The following is a 27,417-nucleotide window of genomic DNA, read 5'->3' as shown; positions in this document are numbered from 1 at the left end:
CACCTGATATGAGTTTAGGTGCTTAAAAATGTGTGGGGAGGACCACTGTGCTTACCAGAGAAAAAGTATGTAAGAACAACTTCAGTTATTGATACAAGTTTATTAAACCTTCAATTCTGTACCTTGTAGCACAAAAGTGACCCTATTTAGTCAGTGATTACACAGAACTTTACACAATTTCAGTCAGAAGGAGAACTCGTGGGAGACAGACGCGCTGGGACTAGGGCTTGAACTACCAGAGCTTAGTGTCTCTTCCTTAATTTTCAATTTACTTAAATCTCTTTTATCTTTATCCTTGTCCTTATCTTTTTCTTTCCCGTGCTTGTGGTCACGCCTATGTTTGTGCTTGTGTTTGTGTTTCTTCTTATCCTTTTTCTTCTTTTTAAGCTGAAAGAAGAAAAATGTATCAGTATGAAATAAAGACATGGTAAAAAGTAGGCTTATAGTTGACAAAGTTCATATGCACTTGCACTCAAATAATTTTGCTTATAAAATTAATTTAAAACATTACTATTGCCTTGAAATAATATTTATCAACTTTATCTGTGGGGAAGCAATTCCCTTAGAAAGTAAAAGAAAGAAACCCAATTTAAATTGGTGTGTAGTTGCAAGCTTTCCTGAGTTTCTCATGGTCTTATTCAGTTTCTTGAGGTGAATACGAGGACAGTATTTCCAAAGAGGGTATGACTTACTTCCAAATCCTCGCCTACTCACTGTTCGTGTTCATCCTCTGTCATTTGATAATAACTAATATAAATGAAAAATTCAGAATATGCAGACCTCAGTATAAAATTTCATTTCTTTTCCTTGAGAATTTTTCTGTTGTTTTAACTTGGCCCATTATTTGCTAAAAGTTTATGATATTGTATTTTTGTGAATTTGCCTTCAATTAATGCTGGTACACAAAACATCCAAGTACATAATTTTGTGCTGTGAAAGCACCACTTTGTCGCCCTCGGTGGACTAGTGGTTACCGTGCTAGCCACTGGACCCAAGGTTGATGGATTTTTCAGGATGATAAAAATCTTTAGCACAACATCCTTTGGAGTGTAAGTAAAGCTGGTGGTCCCATGTTGTAGGTTTATGGCATGTAAAGAACCGTACGAGCATGAACGAGATGTTTTGTAAGCAAAATTCAGTGGCTGTTTCTCACCCAAGTGTCTCCTGATTCACTACTCGATGGCTCTAGCAGCCAAATGAGGATTGAGTAGAAATTGTGCAGAGGCACTGGGCTTGTCACTTACTACTCATACATGCACACTTCAAAAGAAAAAGAAACCTCCCACTTGGGAGGAGGCCAAGGCTCAGCTTCGGGTTGTTGCGCCATAGAGTCAGTCAGAAAGCATCACTTTAGAATCACTGCTATCTGGATTAAGTCTTCTTTGGAAACATGCCCATGTGCAAATACATAAATATTAAATTCAATTCTAAAGGGTTTTGACAACAGTAGTTTACACTCAAAATTGTTCGTTATCAGGACTTTTTCCATCATCTGTTCTTTTAAAATCATGACATTTCGGAGACTGGTTCTGTCTCCGTCTTCAGGTGAGAGGTACCTACTCTGTTGGGTCCCTTAGATAGAGCTAGTCTCTGTCTCTGAAGACGGAGACAGAACCAGCCTCCGAAACGTCATGATTTTAAAAGAACAGATGATGGAAAACGTCCTGATAACGAACAATTATAAATATTAAACATCACAAGAAACTCCATATTTCATTTAACTGCAAAATATCTTTCAGTTGAGAGAGTCTAAAAATTTGTATTCGCATTAATGTAATATATTTCTTCCTAGTGTCACTGACTGTGATTACCTTAGACATGGAATCTGTTCTGTGATGTTTTGAATGCCCACTTTCACCATCACTTTCTTTGGCACGAAACATTCCTGGTTCAAACCCGACTGGGCCAGGCATGCCTAGTATACCAGGCAGTGATTGTGAATTGTCTGAGAAGTACTCCGACTTAACCTGTCCTTCTGGATGGGGAGGACCCAGATTCATTCCTGGGGGCAGTATTGGTGGAACAGGGTTGCCTGCCAAGGTGACAGGCACCACAGTTGGTAACACTGGGTTTGCAGTTATGGGTGTTGCTGCAGCTGTCACCGACAAGTTTCCTGGCTCCTCCTAGACAATATAAGTATCACATTTGAACAAATTCAGTTTTAAAAATTGATTACAGTATGTTAATTTTTTTGTTTATATTCACAATTTATAGTTTTAGTTACATAATTACAGGCTGTCATTGTGTGATACTGTAATATAATGGCTAAAGCTGTGTGTGGAGAAAATGTTCCCAGATACTGAAAGCAATGAAAAAATGATCCTGAACAAAACGTGATTTCGGTTGTTTGTGAAACAAGTACCTTTAAGGTCTCTGCTTTTAAAATTGAAAAAGAAGCAAATCAGGGTTCATTGCTTACTCCACGCAAGAAGAAAGGTGTTAAACTGGAAATTCAGTTATTCTGATGGTGGATGAGGCAAAAAGTTCATGAATTTTACTTTGAAAGTGAACTCTGTATAGACAGTCATGAACAGTAATCTTGTTCTACCTTGTTTTAAAAGATTGATATTAACTTTCATGAGCTCAGGTGAAGCAGCATATATAAATAACAAGGACTTCAAATAAAATATATAGAATGGTTTATTGAAGGAGGCTCTGCTAGTGTGACTAGATAAATGGATCATTTGTGTGCAACACTTAAAGAAAATTGAAGAAGAAACCTGGAAAGCAGATGAGATCCTGGAGAACATTCAACCCATCATCATCTGATCACATGATGGTTTCTGAGGCTTTGAAACTTCAAGCAATGAAGAAATATATAAGGATGGCACAGAACCACTTCCACGGACAAACTGAATGAACATTCAAGTGATGTTGATGGAAAAGGTATGTAGGTTGAATTTTGGTAATGTTTACTAACATCAGTAGTCCCACTCTCCATTACCATATATGTTTGAACACTGAATTTGCTTTTTACATTGGACACATACTTTACCATGACCTTTGCTGAAATTCATTCAAATTGTGTCAGCTGAGTGCTAGCACAAGCATAATGCCATATTCTTCAAATTCTTACCTTTAATGATTCCAGTACACAGACTTTTGAGGCAGGAGCAAGATTGCCACCATTCAATGAAGGCTCCTGAAAATTTGTATACCATATTTTTAAATAATGTATCATTCTCATTTGGTCTTGTAGGCCTGTGAGGTCATTCAGAAAATCTTTTCAACTTTTTAGCTAGAATTTTACAACTTCTAGCAGATTAACTTTTTTTCCTAATATCAGTTACTGGTAAACTTGTAATTTGGTCATTATTTCATTTCTTTGATAGTAAAAACTGAATACATCTCAGCTGATATTAATCTTGCATCATCAGTCCTAGAGATCTTTTGTTTGAAAATGGGAATCCTATATAATGTAGAACCCAGTACAAGTATGCAAAGGCCATGTTCTGTGTTATGATTAAATCATTTCCTGTCAGTTCGCTTGCTGCTGCTGCAGCAGCAGCAGCAGCAAGTTGCCATGGTTCTAAGTTAAATGGGACACTCTGTATGACAGTGCAGCAACTCTCAGTTTTTACATCATCTCCATAGGACAGACTTCGTACTATATCAGGCCTGTCCAATCTGTGTCTCACATCCTTATTGCAGCTGGCTGTGTACATCAATGTTGCATGTGAAATTTACATGGAGATTGAAAGTAAGAAATTTTTCCATTATATTGTTAATACAAAGATTTTACTTCTGATTGGCTATTTCTCTTTAATATCATAATTGGGTTTCTGCAATATGCAGTCTTTTGTGTCTGAAATACAAAATAATGTGATGACCATGCAAATGGGACTATATTTGATAATTGTAGATGATCATGTGGAATTCGGAATGGTGTGTGAAGTCAAAATTATGTATGAAAATATTTGTGTTAATCCTATAATATATTAAATAACCTTTTATGATAGGTATGTTAATGGAAATTTATAAGCTGTGAGATAGTGCTTCATACCTTGACATTAATTTTACTGCCCTCATCTCCTGCAACAATTTCAACTGTGACCAAGCCGAGGTGGTTGTCGTCAGTCAGAACTTCTGTCTCTCGCAGAGGAGATCCCACCTTGCGCTTCGCACCACTTGTGACATGTGCAGGCTCTGTATCGCTTGAAGCACTCACAAAAGGTATCAGAGGAAGAACAGGTTTCACCTACAAAAATTGATTGCAGTTTTGGCCAGCTTTATATTCCTTTTATTCACGAATCTCCTTTGGTCTTACCATCCAAAGTTTCCTGTTGTAGGCTGAAATGAGTAACTATCTTGATGATACAGAATGCTCCATGAATAATTAACAGGTATTAATATTAGTTCATACATTTTTAGTTTTTTGCTTCTGTCAACAAGAGAGGATCAACACAAACATGCCCAAGGATGATTACTGGAGATCAGATTTTGTTAAGTATTCATTAGCACCATATAAAACGTACTCCAAATGAAAACTATAGAGCTGGGTGAGATTATGTATTTTAGATTACATACCAATTTCAGTTGGAAATGTAGATAGCTGTATTACCTCTTTGTCTTGCATTGGACTTGCATGTCGTTCGTGTTTAATGTTGAGGATGGCTGCTAATTCAGGAATTGGAAGGCATAATGGTCTGCGTGTACCATAGAGAACGTAGTATAGATCGACAAAATTACATCGCAGGCGGGAATCGTGTGACAGCATACAGCTGGAAAGAGCGCATTGAAATTAATTTTAAACTAGTGGTATGGCTGCTGAAATTTCAGGGTGTCAAAACATGCATCACAACATTCCATCTTAAGAAGCAATGAGGATAGGTAATAGGATATGAAGTGACTGATTTCTTGTGGTCATGCTTGGTTTTTATTAAAAGGCATTTTAGCTGCCAAGGTCTTGATAACTGGGTATAACTTGCATGGATATTGAGACAGAAATAAAAAGAATGAAATCGAGTCTTTGTGCACCATATTGTTCGAGTCTGTCTGTTTTATTATAAGTTTACCCCTATATTCTCTTTTGTGAAAAGTTTTACTTATGTTAGTTTATTTATTTAAATACATTTTCTCTACTACATGGGTTTTATGTCACGAGACAGTAGATTCAAGTGATGTGGGAAAAAGCAATAATGGCCTATCTTAAGATTGTGATACTAGCATTTGCCTGGAGAAACTAAAATCTCATCAATGAGGACAGCGAAAATCAAATTCATGACCTCCAGTTTTTTTATATCCATAAAGTATGTTAGATCAGTAAGAATAACTGACAGCTATTCAAAACTTTCTGAACAAAAGGATTTTTCTTGGACTTCTCTTGATGTTTTCTTGTGAATCCCTCTGGCCTGTGGTTCCATTGAAACACCGCCACTTACCCCTGAATATAAATAGCTGGCCACCTCTTGTAGTGTTTTACTAACTTGATCAAGTTCCAAAGCCTCTCAACAAGTTCCTCCTTGTCCAGTCTATGTTTATGTGAACGTTCAAATGGAGGGTTTTCCACCAACATCCGTATTAATTGGTGACGTACTGAAGGCTCTGGGTCATTCTCTGCCAGGTCCAACAGAAATTCCATATCTGGCCATCGTCCATCTACTTTTGTAAAGTCCACCAGAGCCTCCAAAGCAGCCAATCGCACGTCTGTACGAAAAGAGAATGAAAGTTAACTTCCATTTGATCGCATTAATTTCTGAATTTTGCCAAATTCTCTTAACCCTTTGAACAGGAAAAAATTTTATAAGCCAAAAACCTGAAAATAATAAATAAGAAAAATGTGCCCACTGACTTAATTTACACTCAAATGTACTTTTATTAACTTTATCAACATAGCTCATTTTATGAGAAATACATGAGGTTTGACGAAGAAAATTGGGTACTTGTGGGTTATCGGGACACACAGCTTTAAAGATAGGTTAGGTTAGGTTAGGGTTGGTGTTATCTGTTAGTTTATTCAGTTATTTATTGCTGTCCACACACATTAACCTAACCTAACCTAGTTTTAAGGCGATGTGTCCCGATAACCCACAAGTACCGAAAATTGTTTCAGATAATTCAGACTAAGCAGGGACATTCAGTCTAGTTCATAATCTTTATAAACTGTTTCTTGAAGATATTTCAGTAGTTTTCTTTCTATTTGTACCACTGTCCAAACTCAGTTGAATAACAATTACAAGAAAAACTGCATGCTGTTGTCTTCCCATTATCCATGTCTCTTCTATTCTTTAAAGTAGCATGCCTATTACGTACCAATAAACTGTCCATATTCAGCATAACTGCGGAACAGGGAAGGGTTGCTTGGCAAATGGCCAAACTTCTGCAACTTGCGTATTGCCTTGAGACAGGCAACTGATACTGTAAACTTGTAACATGGAAGCAACTTTTCTAGATTCAAGCACCGGGTTATTTCCTCCAGCACCAGCTTTGTATCAGAGGACACAGATTCAGCTGTGATTGCAGTCCTATATAACAAAATTAGTTTTCATCAATCTTTTGATGAGTTCCATGAATGTTTGATTAAATACTGTGATTACAATAGTAGTAGAATACTAGCATTGAAATTGTAAATTGTGGCTGGATCTCTAATAGTAGATGGATAACAGGACAGAAACTGTTAACAGTACTTGGGTGTTAGCACAGAATTTGTAAATTGTGATTTGTCTCAACAGTAGTTAGGCACTAGTAAAGAAACTCAAATAGGGCCCAAATCTCAAAAGTCGGTAGCTGCGTCTTAGCCACAATCGTAAATAACAGATGGGTCTCAGATAGTAATTGGGCGATTGCACAGACCACCGAACTATAAACTCTTGATCAAATGGTGTGGTTTAAGTAGCAGATCAGGTTTCTATTTAAATAATATAATTTCCAGAGAAGGACAGTGAGACGGAAAATTCAGCACTAAATACAATCTTCTGAAGTTCATTAACATAAATTTATTTTAGTATGAGTGGCTACACACATAAGGTCAGCCAGCCACATACCCTTGCTGTACCACAGAGATTACAGGGGTTACTGTGGCCCCCAGGGCTTCTACTAATGAGGCCCGATAGTAGTTATCAGAATAACGATTCTTGCTGTTATCATTGTACTTGAAGAGGTCCAATAAGAATCTTATCACCTCCGGTGGACAGATTCCATGTGTGTTCCTTAACCCAGCCATTGCCACTGGAATAGTCTGAAAAATAAGGGTTGATCATTTTACACAAATGTGAGTTTTCCTGAATCCCCCAGGTTTGCTCAGTTCTGTAAATTGTTTCACAGGATTCTTTTGCCATAAGTGTTCTTATATACATGTGTGTGTGTGTGTGGGGGGGGGGGGTGATTTTTGTGGTTCTGTAGACTTGACGGAATTAAAAGTAATTTTTCATTAAAAGTAAAAAGCAATGTCTAGGACTATAGAGATAAAGCTTGCCTTTTGAAGAAAATAATGTTGTAGGTTTGTGAAGTTATTCTGCCTCACAATATGTGGACAGGAGAAGGATCCAAACAATTTTCGGAAAATTGCAAGCATAGCAGGAGGTCCAGCCCAATTTGCAACCATTGCATTTGCAACCTGCAAAAAGTGAAAAACAAAACCAGTGATTATATGTTCTACAAATATATTAGTAACTCCATGGTAGGTAATCTTTTGGAGCAGCTGATTACTATTCATCTTGTCAAGAAATTTCCTGCTTTTATGGAGCCTAACTGCTCCTAAAATCCACCACCAGACTATATACACTTCTTATATTTAATCACCCTACATATTATGTTTTAGCCCTATCCACATTCATCAAAATCCTTATCTACTACCCAGTCATGATCATTTGACTGTACATAACCTATTGCAGTTGTAACAACATTATCAAATAACCTGAGAATCAATTTACTACATTTTTTGCAGATACAGAACTTGGGGGAGGGAAGGGAATAAACAATAACTCAGTCAATTGCATCCTGTCACTGATACAAGTTGACAGACAAAATAATGTAACAAAGATTAAGTTTTCATATCATCTGTAATGTCTCCGGTATGTTGGCAGTATACACGCACCTTAGTCAGACAGTGGGCAGCACGGCAGCGCACTTTGTAGTATGCTTGTTCATTCTCAATTGTGTCTGTAAGTGCCAATCTAGATGCAGGTGTTGGGTACCGTTCAAGAGCAGAAATGGCTTCCATCTGTGCAGTTACATCTCGCTCATGGCGCAGTTGGTACTGCCATTGGTAATCTGGCTGTTCAATGAACGTTGAGCGGAGGAGAGTCATGTCAGGGTCCAAACGTAGCCACAGTACTGGTGAATCAGCACTGTTAGCAACAGCATTTATTAAAAATGTAGAATTAGAATAGCACCATAAAGTACACTGTGACAAGACAGGTCAAATGTCTAGGCACATTACCTTCAAATCCAGAATGTTAAAATATTCCTTTTGGATTTTTGTTTCTAATATATTAACTATTGCATGTCTCTTGTCAGACTCCAGCATTCCCAAAATCACATTCTGGTCCAATGTAAAATTATATGCCATTTTTAAAAATTAAAAATAATGGATTAAAATTATGCCTGTGGTTTGGTTTGCTGTGTGATCAATATAAGTACCTTAAAAGCAATCTTCTGTTACATTGAGGTTCTACTGAGCGCAGCAAATTTTAAATTGAAACCATACTTACAGTTGGTGTCACCTTTTAAAATAAATATACTTTTTTCTTCTGAATTAGACTCAGATATACTTTTGTTTTCATTCTCAGGAGACAACAATGTGTTGTGGTGGTCTCGTTTGTTGACTTTTCGAAGAATCTGGCCATCTCCATCTTTGATGTAAAGTGAATAAGCAATGCCCTGGTGCTGTTTACAGTAATGAAAGCTACTTTCACAGAATGGTTTCAGTCATGACAGAGATGTTAGAATGGGTGTATAAGATACATGGCAAGTTCTTCGAATGTGACAACATTCACTAAAGGTTAGTGTCTTTATTTTTTTATAGAATTTGTTTAGTTATTTGTCAGGCCTTGTATGGTATTTGTGTGTGTTTGGGTACAAGCTGTTCACTGAGGGTTTGTAGACATAAAAGGGACTTCATAGATTTTACCTTGATATATGAATAATTTACATCACATAATTATCCTCGCATATGAAAAACATAACCATTATTGTTTATAGGCCATTATCAAACAGAGAAAAATTTGTCACTAACTCCATGGCACTAAGGTCCATGTCCACTTCTTCTCCTGTACAGAGTGGAATCTTCTTCTTTTTGTTACGGCGACTTTTAGAATGGCAGGTGATGTCAGCTTTGGCGACGGTGCCTTCCACCTGTAAAGTATGACTAAAAGTTCCATCCAATTCCTGAATGGTAACAAGAAGTGGACCCACATACTTCCTGATCCCTCGCTGCTGTGTCGCATCTTGACGAATCTCTAACTCCACAGTGTTCCTGTAAAGAGATCAGATATTTTTGACATAATGAACACTTTTCTTACACTTACATACATAACTGTCATCAGTCACTGACTCAAAGGTAGGAATGTAATCAGGTGCATGACAGCAAAGTAGAAGAATGTAAATTAATAGCTGGATGTAATTCATGACAAAATTAAGAGAAAAGATAAGTTCAAGAAATGCTTTTTATTATTCATAAAAATATTTTCATGCATACCAAAACATTAATTTTTCAAGATGTTTTTTATATTTGTGAAACATTACCTGTGTTGAGCTTTTGGGTTCTGTCATCACAGAGTTAGTATATTCATAGGTCACTACCAAGCTTTATGAAATCAAATATGATATAATGGGGCTTTATATCCCTTCATCCTCATTTTCTTTGACTGTGCATAAATCATTAGTAGAGAAACTGTTGTAGGAATAATTATATCATATGTTTTACTTGTATTAATCCTAACACTTTTTAACTGAAATTATATGATAAAAATGCATTGAATATTTTTTTATCAATGGCATGTGGCCTGTATGTGGCTTTTTAAATTGACCCTTGTGTGAGAAAGGTTTAGTCACCACTTATCTAATAAACTAAACAGTCCTTTGTTAAAGTAACATTATCTCTAATGTGTACCTTTTCCTGTTGAACACAAAGCTGAGATGAAACTTGGCATGACCCCCTGTGCGCACCCACTGATCAATAAATACAGCCATGTCCTTGCCAGTTACAGTGAAAATAGCCTTAGCAAAGACATTTGTGCTGATCAACATATGACTCCACAAACCACTGCCAATCTTTTCCTGAACTGCATTTGATGCCAGAGAAAGTTGCTTATTGAACACCTAGAAACAAATAAAACCTAAAAATTATATCATTATGCTGGGAATTAAACTGCAGTTATCTGGTTTGTAGCCTGTCACATTACTGAGCTAACATGGCTTTGCAGAGCAGTTTCAAGTGAAAATACTAATTACCATCATCATCTGATGATGATTCCACCAGGATGGTTTGTCTCATGACAGAATCTTCTTCCATATGCATGTAAAACTGCATGCATTTTGATAACTTCATTTGTATAGAAGGGGTAAATTGAGTTATGTATAATCATTTCTGGATGTAATAACAAATTTACCCCTCTGATTGGAGATAAGATTTATAGATACAAAGACTTATTTCAAAACATATTGGCGACATCCTCAACTTGTTTGTACCTAGATAACCTGCATATTCTACTCTGTATTGCAATGCTAGGTCTATGAGAGCAATAGTAATTTCTAAATGATTGTGGCAGGCCATAGTAACTTCACTGCGGCATGGGGGGGGGGGGGGGGGGGGAAGATCCCACTTGGGAAATGCTGTGTAAAGGGAAGTAAGATTAATAGAGGGTTGAACTATTAGTAATATATGAATATTGCTACAGGCAGAATGAAATCTTTTATGGGACTAATTCTGGACTGTAGGCAACATTTAGCCAACACCTTGGTCTAATCCTTCAGTTTTAAAATGCACCATTCCAATGGAAACTTCCTTTAATGCTTGTTTACCTGCAACAGGAGTTCCTGTCCAATACGATGCTCCAACATGCGCATGACAAGATGTGCTTTCTTCCTTAACACTTCTAAGTACTTGGGTGACATTGTATGTAGGTTGCGGACTGGAAAATAGAAACCGGGATCAGGGGGTCGTGGTGGTGCAGCTGGAGATGCTGTAGATGAAGGCACAGGGGCAGGGGCTTGGCTGGGATCCAGAACAATTCCACCAAACTGTTCTTCATACCGTACCACCTCTTGCAATTCCTGCAGCAGAATCATGTAATTAATATTACAAAACTTATTAGAAGTGTGTGGTTTTTGGATCCCTACATTTTCAGTATATTCATAACCACGGTCAGTAATTTTCTTGTATCAGTTGTTCATTTAATAGTTTAGTCTTAACTCATTGGTAGAAACACCTGAAGATTGACACCATCAACACAGAAAGAGATATCATGTTTCTGTTATTTCACTAAATTCTCCCTTCTACATGATTTATAAAAGTTTCGTCTTAATAAAAAATGTGAAAAATATGGGTCTCATCATTAATATACCCTACATTTCTGTGTCACTTAAAAACAATGACCCTTCTGGTCTGGATTTATTTGGTATTTGAGAAGACCTAACATAAGAAGGTTCAGGGTTTTTTTTTTCAAATCCAGCCAGGCAACAGTTAAGGCAAGGCCTGAAATTTAAACATTGAGAGTGTGTGCACATTCCTTAAACCACATTGGTAAATAATAGCACTTTACTTACTGTCTGTATCCACTCCCTGTATTCATTGTTTCCAAAACATTTCTTGGCATACAGGCTGCTCAGGTATGTAGAAATACCCTTGGGTAGCCAAGTATCAGACCAATTCTGCATAGAGATGAAACAACCAAAGAACTGCTCAGCAATGGCCTGAGCCATAGCTTTTCTTGTCACGTATGTTTGATCAATTATGGCCATGGAATGCAGCAGGTTTGTGCTGAAACATGCAAATAATCGAATGCTACACAGACAATCAGTGACATGATTTGAAGGAGTTGCATTACTTATTTACATTTGTGCACAAATGCTGGCAGTTCGTGAAGTCCATTGTAACAAGAGTCAGTGTACAGACTACAATATGCATAAAAATACCCAGTACCCAGAAAATCAAACAGTACCGTTAAAATTCAACATATTCAGATCAGTGACAGAAATTTTCAATGTAACCTTTTCACTATTAATGGCCAAGATCATTAATTTATGATTTAGTTAGTACATTGTGTTTTAAATTTATGTAGTTTATATCACAGTCAGTATATGGTTTGTACAATATTCATATATATGTATAAAAACAGTACATATATTGTGTAACAAATGTCACTAAAATATTTATATTTTACATTTTTTGTTTTGTTTTGTTTTTATGACAAAAAAAGCTACGTGACAAAAGGCAAGTTGGCGACCTGCTAGAACCATGTGCACGTCACATATCATGGAGAACTGAATTCAAGTTTACAGTACCAGTGTCCATACTTTCCAAATGCATTCTTCGCATTTTGTATTTTGTAAACTTGATTAGCTTTATGTTAATTTACTACACAAAAATCTAATGTTGCAAAGCAAATCATACAACTAGTACCAAACTCCATAGTCAGAAATGATGTGCTCTGTTTCATTAAATATTCACAAAGTAAAAAATATTTTAAATAAAAGTTGCTCATTGTAATGAGATACATATTTTATGACATGTAATGTAATATAATATTTTATACGATGGGTCATTTGTGCAATTTGTATAAAAGACTCTTAATACAGACAGAACTTTTAATTAAGAAAATTATGATAGTGATAAAGTGATTGGCAGTGAACATCACACATAGATTCTCTGCTACTTTTTTATGCCACACAAGCCCCTTGGACAAAAATATCTGGAATTCAGAGATTGTGTGATTGATTTCCAATTGGTCTGAATGAAGTATGACAAATAAAACACAGAAGAATATAAAATAACAGTACTAAGTTACAGCTGTATCTCTGCTTAAACACTTTGTCATCAAGGCTTGTTGTATGATGGATGGAAGTGAGAAGTCATCTTGACTATTCTACTCCCACAGAAAAAATGTCAAGTAATCACTGTATGGGAGTCCAGATGGACTTGATGGAGAGAGAAATTCTCTGCTTGAAATCAACTGTCCAACTCTTTTATAACAATGCAACTGTTATTCCAAACATAACCTTAAAAGGGCACAACAATGATTTATACCTTACGATACTCATGGTGGCATATGCAGAAATATCTTGATCAGCTTCATCCACAAATACTTGCTTATAGCAGCTATATGGGTATCGATTAGCCAGCGTCTCTTCATAAAATTCAAATGCCTCGTGCATATATCGTGCTGACACTTTTAAAAGAGGCATGAGTTGTGGCAGACAGAAGAGAGTTACTTCATGCATGTATGGGTCCACAAAGATTTCAAATGGCCTGTAAAAACATCATCATCATAAATATAGATACATCAATATGTTGAACTCGACTTATTTAATTTTACTATATCAAATTAAGACTGATACAGCTAACCGACGATCTGAAACGAGGAAAGAAGATGAAGTTTCAGGAGTTAAAACGAGAGGCTGAGAATAGGGAAAACTGGAGAGCTCTTTTTGGGCAGAGCAATGGACCTGTCGTCAGACAGAACACTGAATAATAATATATCAAATTCTGAGGTTATATGTGTTGAACAGGATGGGAATATGAAAGAGTAGATAATATTTTGGAATCTTCCAAAGGAATTATGTGAGAATTCACATAGAGATTGAAGGAACTATGAAAAATATCAAGGCAGCTGTTAACCCAGCCATAATTCAAAGTGAGTACCTCTTGCATACAAGTCTTGATCTTTCTTCTACATCAAACTGCTTGGTAACAAATGGAACATAACACTTTCCAAGTTATAATGCTGTCTGCACTGACATGAGAGAAATAAAATCACTATTAAAAGTGTAAAGGCAGCATACAATATAAAGAGACATTTTTGCAGGTTATACTGTTATATAACATGTATGCAATGTAAACAAAAGCATTAGAAGTGCAATGTCATGTAAATGTAAGCTGCACAGACAAAGTGTGGACAGTGTGAATAGTCATACTCATGTTGACATTGAAAGAGTTATGCACGCAGAATGACCATTGCTACTACACCAATTTGCTTGGTGTTTGAATATGAAAGAGGGAAACAATCGGCAAATGTGGCAGAAAAATGTATCAGTTTTTGATGTAAATATGTCTATGAGGAAGGGTCATTCGGCAAAAATGTGTTACAAAAAAGTGTAACTTCATTGTTATGTTACCTAGGAAATGTCATCTGTTTACTCGGCATTGTTGTGTTACATTACAGCCGTCAACAATCCGCTTTCGTTATTACGTAGGAAACATCATCTGTTTACTCGGCATTGTTGTTACATAGGAAACGTTACATTACATTAAAATACATTACTTTACATTACATTCATCTACCACAGACCCATTTTAAGCGTAACTAATTCAAGTTGATTAAGCAATGTCTTAATCAAACTTATCTCAAATGTAAAGCATGTATAAAGAAAAAATACTTAGAATAAAGCCAATATATAAACTTCCTTTCCTTAAAGACGTATTTACGTCAAATTCTCCGGAACCGTGGTTCCACTATCACTTTTTAGAGTCTTCACTCCCCTATAAGGGAGCACAGCACTCCAGTTGCAATGTCACAATTGATACTAATATATGTTTACTCAGATAACTATCACTTACCCTACTGCCAATGCAATGTTTGGAGCAGATGTTGGTGTGTTCAGTAGGTAATGATAAGTCTTACGGCGCATGTCAGGAGTGTATCCAACCTCAATAAGGTCACCACATGAGACAGCAGTCATGTTTTCATCCACTGTAAACTCTAACCTCCAAGTACATGGTTCAGCAAAGCTATCTACACATGGAAACCACAACCTTGATGAATTCTCATGTCCATATGTAAACATATGTGCTCCTCTCTGAAATATTAATCAGTAAATTTTAATCCATGTAGATCTTGTAAAAGCATTACAAGTAAAGTGAAGTAAAGCTGTCCTACTTTATGCCATGTAGGTGCTTTGGGTGGGGGGATGGGGGTAAATCCTACTCATTCTTAACTTTGGCACTAGATAGGGGTGAGTGGTCAGCATCATGCCCAAACTGTGCTTTACTCCCAGGAAAAGACCCCAGTACCTGTTGTATAGGAGGCTGGGTTGGCCCCAGAGCTAGTCTGGATGCAGAGACTAGAGGAAAAATCCTCTGCCCCCATCGGGGATTGGTAGAAGCATTAACTTCTTTAAAAATGTTCTCTCTGAATAAATTAATACATATGAAATATTAATCGATGTAAATCATGTTTTGAGAAATTCTTAAAACATTAAGTGATAATGACGTTCTTTGGAAATATGCTCCCCAGTCTGACATTTACAAAATATAATGAATTTCTCAGATATCTGCCATTATAAATTAGCATCATTGTAGATTTAAATGGCCAGCAGAGGCAAAGTTCATACAATAAGGGGTTAATATCTTATTAGGAAAAAAAATATATTGTATTATAAATTAAGACATTTTATTTTGTATGCGAACAATTTTATGTAATTCACACCTCAGATAATGTCCCTTCACAATTAGGGATAACAAAGTGCACTCCTCCCTGAGGTTGCTCTGAAGAGAATTCAATCCCGAGTCGAAGGGCCCTTCCTTCTCCAACTAAGTGGCTTGCCTCTGGAGGAATACTGATAACAAGCTCCCCTGCATTATTATCAGGATCAGTCTGCAGAGCAGCAGCTAAATGTGCTGTGGAGAAGGCATCCAGAGATCTCCTGCAACCAAAATTGCAACTTCTCACTTTAACTCTAATTTATATTTATTTGGAATTTTTATGGAGCTTTCATGAGATAAGGCCACCTGGGAAAAGGTGCAAATAAGGGGTCCTTATTTTTATACATAATATTAAAATAAATACAAATAACCACATCATTATATGCAATGTGATATGTTTTATGATGGTGATGACAGTAAAAATAAGCTTAACAGCTAATACAACACTGGTACATTATATAATACAGACTTCTTTAAAATCTAAAATTTTTACTTGAAACAGTGATTTCATTTATAACTATGGAGAGTGGTAATTCTGTTCTTATTTACTATGCAACAATATATTTATCTCTACTATAATAATTTGTATCTGCAAGAAATGAACATCGAGGCTGATGTGGTATGGTAATTCCTAAATAACATGTTTTGAAAATGTGAATTATTCTGAACTTGAGTACACCTTTTCATTGTTTTTAAATACCACCACCTGAAATCAGTGAAAGCACACAAAATTTAAGATGCAAGCATACAATGAAAAATGTAAACATGTGACAGTACTTACTGCTTAGTGTCACCCTGGCATATGTCCAAAAATGGATCAAAATATTGGAAAGGTGCCTCAAATGCATCATTTATTATAACCCGGTAAATGCGACATTGTTTGGCATTAAGCTTGATGTTCCTCAAGGTATCTCGGAGGGGAACAATTGTTAACTCTACAAAGCCCTGTAAGAGAAGGTTGGCAGATAAATATATATAACATTTGTCACAAAATACATTAATCTGTAAGAATAATACTTACAATTATACTTTGTCTCTGAATGTTAATTCCTGTCAGGCTGACAATCTGATGGGCTGTAAACAGTCATAACAGAATGAAGTTAGAATGCTTGAAAGCAGAGACTTCCTCACCTTAACATACTAGTAGTTTTCTTAAAAGATGAAAATATATGAACTTCCACCTACATTTTTTCCCCTGAGATTTTGTACACTGCTCCACAAATCATAGCACTTGTAACACAGCACATCTTAAGAACAGACTATAGAAAGGAGTTCCCAGCATAAATTATCATATTATTTAATTCTAGTTTACACAACTTCTGTTGCTTGCAACTGTAAATATTTTTAGGCAGACTGAAGGTAAATAAAGCTTTGTGAGATTTGAGGTGACAAGTATAGTGTGTAAAGTAAAAAATGTGGCAATTTTCAGATTTTTGGAACTAACGAATCAAACTTTCATCTGTGCAGAATTTAATAGCAAATTCATTCTGGGATATCCTTGTTACCATTCAGTTAACAATCTTTCGTCATTCCGACTATATACAAATTTTAAAATACACAAAACTATAATTTTATATGTTTTGTGTGGGTGTAAAACTGAGTTTCGCACATTAGAAGAAGGCCATAAATACAATGAGTACATAACCAAACACAGGGAATCTAACCTCACATTCTGAGATTTGGAGTTCTCACGGAGGTGAAAATATTGAATACAGAATTTCGAGCTGTGATGCCATATAGTCTTGTAGATGGTTATAAACGTTTCGTAGGAATGTAATCACTTCCTTTTATAGGGTAGAAAACTACTTCATTACACCACAATCGACTTAACAGTACTTTAATAATAGTTTTATATATATAAACGTATCCTGTAAATAATACTTATAATTTAAATGGTCTTGATTTGTCGGCAGTTTTTTCCTTCTTCATTCTGTAAGGTCCTTGCATATGTCCTCATAACCTAAAACATTAAACAGCCCATATAAACATAAACAAACAATTGTTGCACGCCATATTGCTTCCCAGGTTATGGCCTGCTGATTTCTTCCACTTGGCTTTGTATCATAGATTAGGCTTATCTGTGGATCTCAGTTGACCACTTATAACCTTTATTCATCCTGATCGCTGCCTATGTTAGTATTATATGCGATCGGAGCTACCGTTCTGTACTGGTATTCGTGCGTGCTTTCGTATGAAGTTTGAAAGATGTGTCTAGGCCGATAAAATATTTTGTTCGTATTCCGAAAAAAATAAACATAGTGGGGAAAAATTGACAATGTCATCCCATCATGGATCTCCATTTTCATCGGCGTATTTACATGACGAGTATGACTTTGACGATGAAATCAACGACGAAGACTTGGACGAAGATCGCGAAAATGATGAACAAGAAGAAAGTGATGAAGGTACATGATTTATTTTACGTATAACTTTAATTTATTCGATTTTATGGCATCTAGTATCGTCACTGTTGTTAGGCTCTGTAAGAAGTGCTTCGAAAATGTTACGTGTTTTTTAAATTTTATTGTCCCTATCATATGTTCCAACTGAAGTACACTCAGTAATGCTCTTATTTATTGCACTCTTATCTTAACAGATACAGACAATTTTATTTGGATAATTAAATATTTGGCAGATGTTTTTGTTTAAAAAGAGCCAGGATGTGTTTTCCATTGTCAGAGGTGTGATGTTCCATATTTGTTAAAATGAATTTCTGATAATAGCACTGTCTTTTTTCTATACAATTTGGGATATGCTACATTACATAGGCAGGGCTAGGGATTGTTAAATTGTGACACTACAATAAAGTTATAGTCCTATCAAGTTGCTGCCACTAAAGGAAAGTCTAGAAAGGGAGATGCATGCACATTAGCTACATGGAAGAGAAAATGCATGTTCAGGCAGTTGGTACTTACTCAGTGACATCTACAGACCTTGAAGGACCTTGGCCGCCTAACATGCGTGAGGTTTCTTAAGCTGTTTGGAATAGAATTTATTTACATTCCATAGATCCTTTATAGGCCCAAGCCAAGTACGTAGAACATATCGTTGCACAAATATAATACTCGTTTCTAATACATTGCATTGCTATGATAGTCAACTACAGTATTACCACAAGAATAATTTCACAAGAAATCATACGTACTGTTACATGTATTTATAGTAGCTGAGAATTTTTGGTTGAGGTAAATTGAGGGAGATGTGTGGTAGCACTATTTGTATGAGTGATCAGCTTGTTGCATAGCCTGTGCCTACATAGGCACCACACAACACAGAAATACAAGGACAAACATCCATGCCTTGAGGAATATTTTAACCCACAATCTCAGTGACCAAACAATCAAGTCCCATGTCCCAGACCATACAGCTGCTGTGACCAGCTCAGTCAGTGGATACTTTTGCTAAAATTCTAAAGCTGGCCCTTAACAGTAGATTTAGCATGAGTTTGAAATAAACAGTTTTAACCAATAGGTTATTATATGTCACAACTTAAGTAAAATGTCACACCACAAATTAGGATAATTGTGAATTGGAAGGGATGTGGAAGAAAGTGATTATGGCTTATTTTAAATCACTATCACAGTGTATATACAGATGGAAGGAAATCATAAAGAAACTCTATTATACATACTTTGTCTGCTGAGGTTTGAATCCAAACCTCTCATGTCACTGTCGCCAGGAATGCATTGGTGTATTTCCCAGGTCACTATCACTGGGAAGCAGGGGTGGTAATCATTCAGCTATGGTGTTTGGTAAATTGGTATTTTGAAGTTCTTGAACTATGGGAATTCTGACCAGAATAAGGAATCATGAATCAAAGGTTGGGTTGAAATATAATCATAATAGCCAGTCTTCTTTTTTCACACTACTTTAATTCCATTTATCCTTCTGTAATTTTCCTGGTGAAGCTCTGTCCTCATAGAACTGAAGTAAATGGAAGTCTTAAATTTTTCAGATACTGAAGAAGCAAGTGAAACAGATATGGGGAAGTCCGAAGAATACACGGAAATTAAAGAACAGTGAGTGCGGTTATGTTTCATGAATATGATTTTACTTACTCCTAGTTTATGATCCTTATATGGTTATGTTTTGTATACAGAATGTATCAGGACAAACTAGCCAGTCTGAAAAAGCAGCTTCAGCAACTAAAGGATGGTACACATCCTGAGTACAATCGTAAATTGAAGATTCTTGATGCTGCTTACAAAGAAAGGTAAGCCGAGACATATGTTTTAAACATTCTTTAAAAATTAACCCCCTGCTAGTAATTATTGCTTGAGTGGTTTTTATAGTGATACTTTGAATGCTTGTTATACTTTGTTGAAACTGTCTGAACCAGTGCCACATTTTAATTTTACTAGAGCCGAGCGCTGCTTTCGGAGCGCCTCGGGGGAGTTGGTCAAGTTTGTAAAACGCAACCAACCTTGTGTAAGAAACTAAACCAACCCCCCCTTCGGTGGGATTGGTTGCGTTTTAAAATCTTTAGTGTCTCATTCAAGTGTTTTAACCCTTGAGTAAGGAACTAAACTCCCCCCCCCCCCCGAATGGGGGTTAAAACACTTGACCAACCCCCTTCGGGGGGGTTGGTCAAGTTTACAGCGCCAACAGTTCTTGTTCAGTCAACTTTTTACTTCCAGCCCCACCCTTACAAATCTTTGTCTTAAAATCGATCATAAAGTCAGTTTTCATAATAGTTTTCGTAATCATAATATATCGAATGAGTATCAGTTTACCTTGTTGGAGTTGGTACTTCAAATACTTGATAACGTCTTCTTTCACTTTTCTAATGTTTTAGGCCAACTGTCGGTCAATTTTCAAGAATGTGATGTGCTGCTTCTGGAGCAGTGATCATGCGACTGGCTTGATAGTTTTTATTGTGAAGCACTACTCATATTAGTTTACTATAAACCACACTCTACTAATTTGTATATTCATATTAATTGCTAATAATTTTTGAAACCAAATTTTGATCACTATCATCTAAACTTTCCAAATATAGATTATTTTTTTTATTTCCAGGTTGCATCTTAATGTTATCCATAAGGATTATTTGATAGAATGTGTTGAAAGGGACTATGTAATTGAGAAGAAAGCTGCTGTAAAAGAATTTGAAGAAAAGAAAATAGAGCTCCGAGAAACTTTAATATCAGATATGGAAGAAAAACGTAAACTCATAGAGGCTGAACGTCACACCATGGAACTGACAGGGGATTCAATGGAGGTAGGATTAGAAGAGATAAGATTACTAAATAAAACTCATAGTCATCCCATGATGAATATTAACGAGTAGTTCGATAAAATTTTTTATTCAGTTTAATTATTTTAGACCATGTGTCATGTGTCTCAGTGTCTCAGCTGCTAAACTCTTAACTTCACAATTATAATTTGGCTGACAGCCAAATAATATATAGGTTTAAATCCTGTACTCTAGAATTATAAGCGTTAAATATGTTGTTTCACACAGTAAATAATAAAACTTAAAATATATGAAGTGCATAAATGTTGTCAGCAGTTTCATGGTCAGGTTTTTCAGAATATTGAAAAAGATGGTATGTGTTGACCTTTCTTACTTGTATCACTTTGTCTCACAACTTGTAGGTAAGAAGTGGTACTCAAAATCCAGATTTCCTGTGTCTGCTGCAAGTTATGCAATAAAATTAAATAAGTATGATACTTATAACTACACGCAGTGATGTTTTTGGGGAAAACTTTGCATTATTTATTGGTATGTCTGAACTAGTAGATCAAGGTGTAGCCAAAACATCTCAGATCTGCTGTTCTAATTGTCTTTTAAATACATGTCATTGCAGATGGAAAATCTCATGAGGCATACTACAGGAGATGCACTTACCCAAACATGAGATCTGTCTGATGACTGTGAAATGATTAGTGATTCATTACATTAGCAGGCAACTAACTCCTATTGCAGGTGAAACCTGTCATGACGCGGAAGCTCCGGCGACGTCCAAATGACCCAGTTCCAATTCCAGAGAAGCGACGCAAACCACCACCAGCACAACTTAACTACCTTCTGGACGAGAAGGATATTGAAGGAGACTTGAAAATCATTAGCCGGGGGAAGTTGCTTGGTCCCATTAGAAAACCTGGTACATCTTAAATCATATTACTAAAATTTCCTCCATGAAGAGAAAAGCTAAACTGCTATAAAACTTAAATTCATGATAGAGTCTTAGTATGGAATGCCAGTAAGATGACTCTCTGTAGGCTGGGCAACCTCTGGCAAGGACAGAGGTTTTTCTATGTGTCGCAGCGTGCAGAATAGTACTGGGGCCCACTGAGCCTCCTATGGGCACTACAGAGTTGTTTCTTTTGGGTATAAAACAGCTGTAGCATGAAGCTGACCGCTGATCTCAGTCTGCAGTTGAGGTCTAAGTATGTAGAGCTTTACGTTTAATTTAAGGCAGTTATTTTGATAAACCTTCCTGTCCTGATGTCATCTAGGTTGTTCTTACGTACAAATGCCACATGAACTGCGATATGTATAAACATGGCAGGAAAAACCTGAAGATGATGCTACACATCGAAACATGTAGTAAATGAAGGCGCAGTATTGTAACATCGTAGTAACGATGAATAGCGCAAATTTTAAATTTTAACATCTGTAAATAAAGTTTGTGTATAGACCTGAATTATATTATATATTTTAATGGCAGTTTGTGTTCAGATTGGTATACTCACAGTAAAGGGAAAGATATTAATATTAATTAGAAATAATAATATTTACAGCACTTGTTCCTTCTTCTGGTTTGTCATCATTGGGACTTTCACTGCCTGATAATTCTCTTCCTGACACTAGAATCGAGGACGGAAAGTTGCTGTATGAACGAAAATGGTATGGAACAATTTTATAAGCAGTTGTGAGAATTTTTGTTGCATGTGATATTAGTTATTTATTGGTTCGTTTTGTAACTGATCTTTGTCTTTCTGCTGATAAGATGCCTTGTTGTTATGGTGATTTATTTGTTAAAGTTAACTACAAATTTGAGTTCTGATTTACAAAGGTGCTTAGTGTTTAAGTTTCCTGATATCCACACATTAGTGATATGGATCTTACACGTTTTCCTTTCACTTTTTTGCCGAATGACCCTTCTGTATAGACATATTTACGTCAAAAAACATTTTTCTGATGAAATATTTAGCCTGGAAAAGGTTAAGTATCAGTGCTCGACTTAGGTTTGTGACAGTTCGTGTTATTGTTATTGTTGCGAAGGGAGGAGACTATGTCTCTACAGAATTTCAGCAAGCAACAGGCCGATTGTCCAGCCCCAAGATGATACATGAGTGAGTATGGAATGATATTGACAGGGGAAAATGAAAAACCTGTCTCAGTGCCACTTTGTCTACCACAAATCCCACATGGACTGCCCTGGGCACAAATCCGGGCTTCTGTGGTGAGAAAGTGGCTACTAACTGTCTGAGCTGTGGCACAACCCTGTGTGTTATATGTACTTATGTGTTTTTTTCATTTTCTTATACATTATATAAAGCCATTGAAGGGTTTCATATCAGGTAATGACATAAATGTTAGAGAAAGTTATTTTTGTTGGTTTAATTTATTTCAGGTATCATCGAGGGCAGCCAGTGTACGTAGAAGGAAAAGATCTTCCTCGTTTCTCAGCCATTATTTCTGCCATTGGCACAGAGGCTGTAAGTATAATGGATTAAACCATATAAGGCCACAAAATTATGACCAGAACTCTGTAAGACAAATGATGTTGGAATAATGTTGTAGACGTACCCCTCTGCACAATCTCAGATTACATGCAACTTCTAGAACAATACCTTTAAATAAAGATTGCTGTCTTCTGGTTTGTTGCGCCATGTAGTCTGGTAGATGTTTACCAACGTTTCAGAGGTCATACTGCCTCCGTCATCAGGGCGATGAGTATGAAGATTTATGTCTTCTGGGTTGTTTCGCTGTGTAGTCTGGTAGATGTTTACCAACGTTTCAGAGGTCATACTGCCTCCGTCATCAGGGCGATGAATAAGCCGTGCGAGTGGAAAGGGCCAGAGTTATAGGGACTGGACATTTAAGGAGTAGCCTAATCCTCACCAGTGGAGACTGGTTTCTGAATCAGGCAAGGGTACGGGAACCAATAGGAGTGTGTGGGCATGTCACAGTGTTCCCTGTGAGTGCTGCAAAGTCTGCATTGGGCACACTGGCCATTCTATTGAGACTAGGGTCAAGGAGCACTAGCACCACATCCTGCTGGAGCAACCTGGTAAATCCTCCGTGGCCGAGCACGGCTTCAACCTGGGTCGCCGCATCCAACTGCAGGATACCTCTATCCTGTCCACAAAATCCGGATATATGGATCGGATGATGAGGGAGGTCATCAAAATTTAATTACATTCCAACAACATCAACAGGGAGGATGGACTTTGCCTTAGTTGGTCATGGAATCCCCATGATTCACACTTTTCAAGGGCTCCTGAAACATCTCACAGAACGTTGCTAGTCCTGCCCAGGCATCCAACCACTACTCTGCCCTTTTCAGGACATGTCTGGTCTTGGCCAGTGCTCCCTCAAAAGGTTTTTTTTTATTCTGAAACCTCTCTCTCTCTTTCCTTCGCAGATGCTGTTATATGCCCAAGCTCTCCTATTGGTTCCCACACCCTCGCCTTATTCTGACACCAGTCCCCACTGATTAGGATTAGGACACTCCTTAACTGTCAGGCCCCTATAACTCTGGCGCTTTCCACTCGCACAGCTTATTCATCGCCCAGATGATGGAGGCAGCAAGGACCTCTGAGACGTTAATTAACTTCTACCAGACTACATTGTGCAACAACCCAGAAGACAGCAATCTTCAGACTCACCGCCATGGAAACCTTTAAATAGTCCACATCTGCTTTTAATCCTTCACAATTCAACATTCATGTTTCTCACATGACATGTTATGCTGTTGATAATAAGAAAATAATTTTTAATACTGTAGAACATATCAACTTTTCACATGGTTGTTGGTTCTTTAAGGTTGTATGATACTAATATTTATTTAGAAACTTGGTGTTTCAAAACACTGTAGTTGCCATTTTTTTAGTGTCCCACTAACACCATGTAGGCGCATTGGTGGAGTGGAGGTATAGCTCCTACTCTTTCTTGACCTCAGCACTAGATGGGGGTGAGTGGTCAGCAGCGCTCCCCGACCGGCTTTTCCCCCGGGAAAGGACCCCGGTACCCATTGGATAGGAGGCTGGGTGGGCCCCAGAGCCGGTCTGGATGCAGACGCTAGAGGAAAAATCCTGTCGGGGGATCGAACCCTGGTCGTCCAGCCCGTAGCCAGTCACTATACTGACTGAGCTATCCCGGCTCATAGTTGCCATTTAGAAATGTTAATTTTGCCTGCTCTTTTATGTTCACAGATTTGGGTTAAGAAAACGGTGGATGGTACCAAAGTACGGATTTACACTTCGCAGTTGAGTCGTGGAAAGATTTCAATCAAACGCAGAGCTTCATAATGTAATTATTTATGTAAAATATTTTATGTTAATAAAGCACAACTTTTTTTTAGAACCTTTCAAGGTCTACGTCATGTATGAATACATGTGAATAAATAAATAAAGATTGCTGCTGAACAGGTTAATGTAGTGGCAACCTTGTGGACTTGCATTTATGAAGTACTTGTTTGGAGTCTTGGTCAGATTATTGGCTATCCTGAGTGAGGATTTAGATTGTCCAGAGTGAAAAAAAAAGGATTAAGCGTTGAATTTCTCTGTTTCAGATTTTATCTTGCAATGAAGCGTGTTTGGAATGCATCGTGGTAAATCATTAGCCATGTTTCCAAGGTCTGGCATCCGAACTGACTGATGGAAATATTCCAAATAGTTATTATCTTACAATTACAAGGAGATATACAATAGGTTCTTCTGCGCTATCAAAGGTAATATGACATAAAATTTTGATATTTTCTAACGTCTCCTCTGGCTTCTTTTTCATTATAGCCATGGATATATGCCTGTAGTTATACCATTAAGATATTCCATTATATTATTATAGGAATAAATGTTTTAGTACAAGATGAAAATTAATGACTGTGCTGTTGCATATCCTAATCATTTGAAAAGTCTAGAAAAGCTTTACTGGGTGTCACGTATGCTCTATCTCTTATCATTTATATAGATTCTGTAACTTCGTATGTCTTTGAAGGCAGTATCAGTCTTATAATGTCAGCCTTTTTAATAGTAATTAAATTTGTATAAGTCAGTATTAAACAGAATGGTTTCTTTATTCTTTCAGTAAATTTTAATGGAATGTAGGTTTCCCAATATTAAGAAAAGTACTTTGTAGTCACCAAATAAAATTACAGTTATTTGAGAAGAATAATCGTAAAAAAATAAACATGTTTAAGTACATTGTTTTCATTTAGGTCAGGGTTATTAAGTTTAATGTTCGTGAAAGTTTTTTGGTCTAAAGAATACTGACGAATCCAAAGAAGATACTAAAAGGCATAGTTACAAGCTGCAACTGTAATCTTGAGACTTGCGGGGTGAGGAAGTATGGTGAAGGAGGAAGGAGGAAAGGTAGCCTCTGCCTTTAACGCTTAGGACTTCCTGCATTCCTTGCAAGACTCAAGATTACAGTCGTGTACTGTATAAACAAGAGTGGGGAAGTGTGCATATCTAGTGATTATAAACAGTAACTAAATAGCAGGAAGTTTGTCGACTGTTTTGGTGGCTCATGTTTTATTATTTTACCAATAAGTTTCATGCAAGCATTTATAGTGTTTATTCAAATAATTTTCTATCAGGTAATATGACAAAAATTTAGACCCGTAAATAATGTGAACCTTAGAATGAATGTAAGTGTATTAAACCTGTACATGACATTACTCTTTTTTAGAAGTCCCATATATTGCGGATCATCAAACCTGATCAATATAATTTACAAGAGACATAAAAGTTAATTCATTGTCTCATTGTATAGTGTTCTTTAATCAATTAACCTAGCACTTAAATGACCCATTCTTCAGCTCGATTTGCGCGGGTCCCAGCATCTCCTCCATTCCTCTCTATCCCGTGCTCGGGTGGATCAGTGTTTGGTGGTATGGCCACGTAAATTCCTGATGTTATAATCGACGGCAAGAGAGTCTGCCCAACGAGCAGGGGGCCAGCCCACGGACGCTTCCTTTCTTGTGGGTACCACATCACAGTGGCAGTACTCCGTCTTCCATCGTTTCGCCTCACGACGTGGCCTGCCCAGCGGTGCTTCCGCTTCGCCACATGCCGTAATGGGTCCCTAACGCCTGACATCCGTCTGATGTCAACAGAGTGAAGATGGCGGTCTCTCTGCTGGCGTAGGGTGACGCCGACAAGTTGACGCTCAAGGAAGGCATGCCCAATAAAATCAAACTAAACTAAAATTAAAGTGTCTTGATAAAATTTATTGTCGATTTACCATACTGAGTTTAGTTGATACCAGTTTGTGTTAATGGATGGACATACATCACAAAATAAAGGTGCTACTTAGAACAGATGAAATGGTGATGCGTGTAATTTATGTGACAAACCGGTAGATGACTGCGTGGGCCTCTAGACTTTTTATTGGAAAACCTCAAAGAAGTGAATACATTAGAGACTTAGAAATAGTTAATTCCTTTTATTCCTCTTGGGAACATAGGGCTGATATAAAGCTCCTCCACCTCACTCGGTTGTTGGCGAGTGCCTTTATTTCCTTCCAACTTTTCCCCAGTGATCTTGCTTCCTTTTCAATAGATCTCCGCTTTGTAATCCTCAGTCTTCCTCTTTTCCATGCTCCTTGGGGGTTCCAGTCCAACGCTTGCTTTGAAATGCCCTCGTCCTCTTTCCTAAGCGCG

At 37.1% G+C, this 27,417-nt stretch overlaps 2 protein-coding genes and 1 long non-coding RNA gene across 4 annotated transcripts; 2 read left to right on the top strand and 1 right to left on the bottom strand.

The window, feature by feature from the left end:
• Positions 1–80: 80 nt before the first annotated feature.
• On the bottom strand, positions 81–17,625 carry Taf2 (TATA-box binding protein associated factor 2). Its single transcript, XM_022066917.2, has 20 exons — positions 17,466–17,625; positions 16,602–16,656; positions 16,362–16,525; positions 15,585–15,801; positions 14,717–14,955; positions 13,187–13,408; positions 11,707–11,920; positions 10,963–11,214; positions 10,052–10,260; positions 9,176–9,415; positions 8,036–8,288; positions 7,415–7,555; positions 6,984–7,177; positions 6,253–6,464; positions 5,427–5,646; positions 4,562–4,721; positions 4,004–4,198; positions 3,077–3,142; positions 1,812–2,123; positions 81–387 (listed from the first exon to the last, which is right to left on the bottom strand). The coding sequence occupies exons 1-20, from the start codon at positions 17,525–17,527 to the stop codon at positions 184–186; spliced, it is 3,831 nt and encodes a 1,276-aa protein (XP_021922609.2). The 5' UTR covers positions 17,528–17,625; the 3' UTR covers positions 81–183.
• Positions 8,287–14,563, top strand: LOC147873803 (uncharacterized). Its single transcript, XR_015535252.1, has 2 exons — positions 8,287–8,941; positions 12,360–14,563. It is a non-coding gene; the product is annotated as an uncharacterized LOC147873803 (long non-coding RNA).
• Positions 17,626–17,708: 83 nt separating the features above from the next.
• Positions 17,709–27,082, top strand: LOC110831198 (sin3 histone deacetylase corepressor complex component SDS3). 2 transcript variants are annotated; one of them, XR_015535251.1, is made up of 10 exons: positions 17,709–17,985; positions 19,536–19,599; positions 19,680–19,793; positions 20,600–20,801; positions 21,510–21,687; positions 22,328–22,433; positions 23,164–23,248; positions 24,968–25,064; positions 25,327–25,485; positions 26,575–27,082. XR_015535251.1 is itself a non-coding variant. In XM_022066918.2 (9 exons), exons 1-8 carry the CDS (start codon positions 17,856–17,858, stop codon positions 25,061–25,063), a joined length of 975 nt encoding a protein of 324 aa, XP_021922610.1. In that variant the 5' UTR covers positions 17,709–17,855; the 3' UTR covers position 25,064; positions 25,327–27,082. The 2 variants fall into 2 exon arrangements, 1 of the variants encoding a protein (XP_021922610.1); XM_022066918.2 differs by having other exon boundaries at positions 25,327–27,082.
• Positions 27,083–27,417: the final 335 nt, after the last annotated feature.

This window comes from Zootermopsis nevadensis, unplaced genomic scaffold, assembly GCF_977971745.1.
Source record: "Zootermopsis nevadensis isolate Lab colony 2312 unplaced genomic scaffold, Znev_1.0 Znev_ptg000015l, whole genome shotgun sequence".
NCBI lineage: Eukaryota > Metazoa > Arthropoda > Insecta > Blattodea > Termopsidae > Zootermopsis > Zootermopsis nevadensis.
The sequence above is the reverse complement of the archived record's forward strand: the minus strand, read 5'-3'. Positions and strand labels throughout refer to the sequence as shown.

What these genes read in the sequence shown, in the direction of transcription:
- Taf2 (XM_022066917.2), bottom strand. Translation starts at nt 17,527, where the DNA reads ATGCAAGGACCTTACAGAATGAAGAAGGAAAAAACTGCCGACAAATCA. An exon ending in ACAGGGAGTGGATACAGACA is followed by an intron (nt 11,215 to 11,706) that starts GTAAGTAAAGTG and finishes ATTCTGCTGCAG; the next exon opens with GAATTGCAAGAGGTGGTACG. An exon ending in GAACAGATTCCATGTCTAAG is followed by an intron (nt 388 to 1,811) that starts GTAATCACAGTC and finishes TTCTTCTTTCAG; the next exon opens with CTTAAAAAGAAGAAAAAGGA.
- LOC110831198 (XM_022066918.2), top strand. Translation starts at nt 17,856, where the DNA reads ATGTCATCCCATCATGGATCTCCATTTTCATCGGCGTATTTACATGAC. An exon ending in ACAAGAAGAAAGTGATGAAG is followed by an intron (nt 17,986 to 19,535) that starts GTACATGATTTA and finishes TAAATTTTTCAG; the next exon opens with ATACTGAAGAAGCAAGTGAA. An exon ending in TGACAGGGGATTCAATGGAG is followed by an intron (nt 20,802 to 21,509) that starts GTAGGATTAGAA and finishes CTCCTATTGCAG; the next exon opens with GTGAAACCTGTCATGACGCG.